At 41.7% G+C, this 6,264-nt stretch overlaps 1 protein-coding gene across 1 annotated transcript; it reads right to left on the bottom strand.

Annotated features, from left to right (window-relative positions):
* Positions 1 to 637: 637 nt before the first annotated feature.
* ANKRD66 (ankyrin repeat domain 66) lies at positions 638 to 4,462 on the bottom strand. Its single transcript, XM_007472224.1, is given in 3 exon segments — positions 638 to 836; positions 2,348 to 2,582; positions 4,300 to 4,462. Coding segments are annotated over 3 exon segments (597 nt in total).
* Positions 4,463 to 6,264: the final 1,802 nt, after the last annotated feature.

Here is a 6,264-nt window from a genome sequence, read left to right as displayed (position 1 = left end):
TCCATTATTTTATGCTAGCTCTCATTATTAAGTGGAATAAAATTAAGCTTTTTATTTCTCACTGAGCTAATCTATTGTCCAAATTGTTTCTCCTGTGCAGAAAGGATCATTGGTAAAAATGGCCCTGCTGAGACTGTGGGCTTCTACCCCAAGTCACCTCTTTGTTTGGTCTATGTGACAACAAATAATTTTTTTTTCATAGATTAACTGAGAATGTTGGAAATTTTTGAGGTTTTGTTGTTACAATACTTTTTTTTTTTCATTGAAACACCCAAGTTTCCTTAGGAGAAGATTTTTCTTTGCCCCTGAAATGATATAATTGCATATAGGGGTTCAGGAGATGCTGACAGTGCAAATCACTGGTGACAAAATGCAAGCAGCTGACATTTGTCCCCTCTTGGTAGTACTTAGGGATAGCAGGTATGGGCAAGGAGGAGACAGCCCATGTAGAGAGTCCCCAGGCCTGACTTCCATATTGAACAACAGGTCAGGAGTTATCGGTAGAAGCCATGTGGGTAATTAATGATCTAGGAGTAAAATCATGTCAGGACAACACACACCAAACAACACCTAGTCTGGTGCCAAGGAAAGTCTCCTGCCAGAAAACCCAGCTCCAGTTCCTGGGATGCCAGTCTTCTCACACTCTCCTGTCCTTGGTATTGCTGAGCCTGGTGGGGCCTCGAGTCTTATTCTTTTTCTTATTAGTGTTTTGCTTTGAGGAAGGAAGAGACAGCTCCAACGCCCTCTTCTTGGCATCCCAGTCTTCATCCCGCTGATCACGCTGCAGCCCCTTCTGCTTGGTGGCCTGGCGGTGGTCCCAGCACTGGGGCTCAGCCCTAGGAGAGGGGAACCAGCTCTCAACCCCCAACGCCCGTGGGCTGGACAGCCTGCCCAGCCTGCAGAGGGGCGTCTCCTCTGCCCTCTGAATGCGGCCTGGGCACCTCCACCGTCCAGTCGAGGAGAAAGGCGGCCAAGTTCAAGCATTTCCAAGTGTACACTTAGGGAGGTCTCAGACACTAAAGAAACAGGGTGCCCGGGTGGGATGTCCATAGAATCAAAGACAAGCGCTTAGTTTGAAGTGCTTGTCGGTTTTAATGACAGCGGCTGCGCCACTAAGCCCCCCTACTCATTTTTAAAGTGCTCATATCGACAGAGCAACCTGCATATTATGGGGAGGCTGTTTTCCTTCATTTATTTTTTAATTGCATTTTTTCCTAATTATAAAAGCTATGCCTGTTCATTGTAGAAAAACTTAAAGTACAGAAACAGGTAGGGAAGAAAATAAAAATTATAATCACGTACGTATTGTATGTATAGATGGATTTATGTAAAGAATAGTTAGATGATATACATAGGTAGATGATAGCTACAGAATCTTAGAGCAGGTGATAGATGGAGAAATAGATGAATCGATCATAATACACACACGGACGATGGGAAGCATACAAAAACACTGTTTTGTATATGAGGCCAAAGGTGAGTATGTGACTTGCTTAAGGACACCGGTGAAAACCCATTCATGGAGATAAGATTTGAGCCAGTATGAGGACAAATGAAATTTGAGAGGATAAATGATCATACAGGCAGGGCAAACAGTATTGTAAGTGCAAAGCATGATAAAAAGCACAATTCATTCAGAGAACAGCAAACCTGCTTGTCGCTCAGCCTTTGCGCCCCCAGCAAGCTGCCAGTGACCTCTCCATATTCAGACCACAAAGCCTCCCTCCTCTGACCTGCTCTTTTGACCTTGTCACTTTCTATCTTGTATTAGTGTTATTTATGTAAACCAGTTCTCTCTTCTCCCAGACAGGGAGCTTCTTAAGTGTTCAGCACTGTACCTGAATTATCTTTAAATCCTTTCCAGTATCTAGTTCAATGCCTCTCTAATTTTTATTTTCTGTAAGGTAATGAGGACTTTTTAAAAATTGAAGGATAGCTGATTTACAATGTTGTATCAGTTTCTGGTATACAGCAAGGTGATTCAGTTTTATATTACATATAAGAATATATATATTCTTTTTCAGGTTCTTTTTCCCTTATAGGTTATTATAAGATACTGAATATAGTACTGTGCTATGCAGTAGGACCTTGTTGTTTATCTGTTTTACATATAGTAGTGTGTCTCTGTTACTCCTAAACAATAGATTTTAATAATCTAAATAATCTAAAACAATATAGCTTCCACCCCAAACTAGCCATTTCAGTGAAAAATTGGTAAAAACAAGTCAAACAGCAATTGGTTGGATTTCCTCGTTTCATTTTCATCAACCTGAGACCACTGAGTTGGCAAAGACCTTGGTCACTGGCTCCTCTTTCTCTGCCCTTTATAGCGGGAAATAAAGGAAACTTACTGTGCTCCAGGAATGCTACACAGGCTTTCTGCCCATAGATCTATGCGATCCTCTTTGGTGTGTCTCCAAAGAAGTCAGGGGCGTCGATGGCGGCGTGCAGGGCATGGAGAGTTTTGAGCACGTTCAGATGGCCCGATTCAGCTGCGAAATGAGCAGGGGTCCAGCCCACATCAGTTACCAGGCAGGGCCTGGCCCCGTGTTCTATCAGGAGCGGCAGCACCTCCATATGTCCTCAGATGTCCCAAGAAGAAACAAAAGGTTAGGATGAAAGTGTCTCTGCTGGACCAAGGCCAGAGCTAGCCTAGGTGGCCCAAAAGAGGGGGAGACGTTTGCCCTTGAGGTCCCTCCAGCTTCCTAGCATCAACCCCTCCTCCCTTCTCCCTCTTCTTACCAGGCACTCAGCACCCCACTCTTACCCCGTGGCTCCCACTCTCAGTCTGAGCCCTCCAAGGATTCCCTCTGTTCCTTCCAGGACACCCCCCTCTCCTGTCCATTCTTGCAGACCCTGTCCAGGAATCTTACTTTTTCTTCCAAGTCACTCTACCCTGACCTGTGCTAACACCCCTAAGGCTCACTCTGCTTTCAGCAGTCTCAATGCCGACTGCAAAACCAAATATTTGGCAATGACATGGATGCACTTTGAGGGCATTATCCTAAGTGAAATAAGTCAGACAGAGACAGACAAATATCACATGATCTCACTATACATAGAATCTAAAAACAAAAAAACTGAGCTCATAGATACAGAGAACAGATTCGTGGTTGCTGTGGGTGGGCGCAAGATGGGTGAAGGTACAAAAGGTACAAACTTCTAGTTATAAAATAAATGTCATGAGGATGTAATGTACAGCATGGTGGCTATTGCTAATAATACTATATTGCATGTTTGAAAGTTGCTAGGAGAGTAGATCTTAAAAGTTATCACAAGGAAAACAATTTGTAACTATGTATGGTGGCAGATGTTAACTAGACTTATTGTGGTATTTCACAATATATACAAAAATTGAATCATTATGCTATATACCTAAAACTGATATTATGTTGTATGTCAATTACATCTCAATAAAAAAATACATCAAGTCCCACTTACATGAAAGCTAGCACAGATTAAGAGCACAGGTTTTCTCGTCAGAGAGATGTGGCTTCATACCTGACAATAAATACCGCTTGCTAACCATGGCATCTCAGATGAGAAACAAACATCCGAGGTTCAGTTTCCTCATTTGCCAATTAAGGATATATTCACTTACCTTACTGAGTTACTGTGAAGCACAAAAGAATCACAGGCGTAAAGTACACAGCCCAGCATATAGCAAATGTTCACTGACAGGTGCTTTAGCATAGCTCCCATCACTTTGTACTGGAAAATTCTCCCAACTGATTTCTCCGCAGCCAGGCTTGCTTCCCACCAACCCATTCGCCATACGGGAGTCAAAACAAATTTTTTAAAGGCAAAGTTGACTGTAATACTTTTCTAACATTCTTCAATGGTGTCCTATGGCTGAAGGTCTTGACAAGCCCCTTGGCTGAGTTTTTGCCACGATCCTCCTCCAATTCTATAACTAAGCCTTGTTTGGCATGCCCCAGCCATGAACAGGACAAAGTTCCTGTCCTGCCCTCAAGAGGGCAGAAGGCTAACATTAATTGAGAGTCACTACGTGCTAGGCAGTGCACATTCGCTATCTTACTGAATCCTCACCATGAGATTCCAAGGCAGCATTACTGCTCTCATCATACAGATGAATAGACTAAGGCCTGGAGATGTTAAATAACTTGCCTAAGGTGCTACAACTAATAAGTGGAGGTGCCAGGATTGTAATGGCCCCCATTCATTCATCTGTCTCCCAAGAAATGTTCTTTCTACTACCCCACACCGACTACCAACTGGGAACCTCATGAACAGTGGTCTCGAAGGGATGGATCTACGTAGGCATTATTGCCTACTCACCCTTGATCGCAGCCCAGTGAAGTGGGGTTCGGTCATTCCAGTCCACTTCCTTGTAGTTTGGGTCACAGAAACCTTTCTTCAAAATCTTTTTCAATGAATGGTAGTCCCCAGCAGCTACAGCTTGGTGGAGTTTTAGCATGTCGGACAGTTTGGTCAATTCCATGACCAAAAAAACAACTGTGGGAAAAGCATGCCACTTAGGAAATTCTCTGCAACACTTTATTCCTAGGGAGTGATTCCATAGGGTTCCTGATTGTTTACTTTCTTTCTTACCTCATACCTTTGCATCCAGGGTTGCTTCATGTGTATGCCCTGCTGAGTGTGTATTTGGATCTTAGCTACTGTGGTTAGTGCTTGCCAATTCCCTAACCAAAAACTATCAATGGTTCCTTTCTGCCTATAGGATTATAGGCTAAGCGCATGGGCTGACATTGGCACCTCTTCCCAGTACTACTTGCCACTCCTACTCAAAAGGGCTAGCAGTGTGACTCTCAGTAATTCTGTGCCTTAGCTTCCTCATCTAAAGAATGGGTAAAATGGGCTTCCCTGGTGGCGCAGTGGTTGAGAGTCCGCCTGCCGATGCAGGGAACACGGGTTCGTGCCCCGGTCCAGGAAGATCCCACGTGCCGCGGAGTGGCTGGGGCCGTGAGCCATGGCCGCTGTACGGAAAAAAAAAAAAAAAAAAAAAAGATTGGTCCTGTTCCCTGTGCTGATAATTGGTTTGATGGTTCAAAAACAAAGATGTAGAAAGCCACTGGTGCCTTAGCACAAAGCAAGGCAATGACACCAAACACCTAGCAGTCAAGGTATTCTTCACCACCACACACACAGAGTTTTTGTTTTTGTTTTCAGGCTAATTTTAGTAAAGAAATTAAAGCAGTAATAATTATTTATATTAAATTCTGACCCCTGATTACATGACTTCGTAAAAGTGTTTTTTTTTTTTTTTTGCGGTACGTGAAGAGAGGCCACAAGAGGGAGAGGCCCGGGTGACTCAAAAAAAAAAAAAAAAAAATCTATAAGGTCAAAATAAAGAGCACAAATAAAACCACACATGAGCTGTGCTTTGAGCCATATTAATATATATATATATATATATATATATATACCCAGCATAGGAGCACCTCAATCTATAAGGCAAATGCTAACAGCTATAAAAAAGGAAATTGACAGTAACACAATGATAGTGGGGGACTACTTTAACACCTCACTTACACCAATGGACAGATCATGCAAACAGAAAATTAATAAGGAAACACAGCTTTAAATGACAAAATAGACCAGATAGATTTAATTGATATTTATAGGACATTCCATCCAAAAACAGCAGATTACACTTTCTTTTCAAGTGCAGATGGAGCATTCTCCAGGATAGATCACATCTTGGGTCACAAATCAAGCCTCAGTAAATTTAAGAAAATTGAAATCATGTCAAGCATGTTTTCTGACCACAATGCTATGAGATTAGAAATGAATTACAAGGAGAGAAACATAAAAAACACAAACATGTGGAGGCTAAACAATACATTCCTAAATAACAAAGAGATCACTGAAGAAATCAAAGAGGAAATCAAAAAATACCTAGAGACAAATGACAATGAAAACAGGACAATCCAAAACCTATGGGATGCAGCAAAAGCAGTTCTAAGAGGGAAGTTTATAGCTATACAAACCTACCTCAAGAAACAAGAAAAAAATCAAATAAACAATCTAACCTTACACCTAAAGGAACTAGAGAAAGAAGAACAAACAAAACCCAAAGTTAGCAGAAGGAAAGAAATCATAAAGATTAGAGCAGAAATAAGTGAAATAGAAACAAAGAAAACAATAGCAAAGATCAATAAAACTAAAAGCTGGTTCTTTGAGAAGATAAACAAAACTGATAAACCATTAGCCAGACTCATCAACAAAAAGAGGGAGAGGGTTCAAATCAATAAAATTAGAAATGAAAAAGAAGTTACAACA

Source organism: Lipotes vexillifer, unplaced genomic scaffold (genome assembly GCF_000442215.2).
Source record: "Lipotes vexillifer unplaced genomic scaffold, Lipotes_vexillifer_v1.1 scaffold147, whole genome shotgun sequence".
In the NCBI taxonomy this organism is placed as follows: Eukaryota; Metazoa; Chordata; class Mammalia; order Artiodactyla; family Lipotidae; genus Lipotes; species Lipotes vexillifer.
This window is presented reverse-complemented; position numbering and strand designations above follow the sequence as displayed.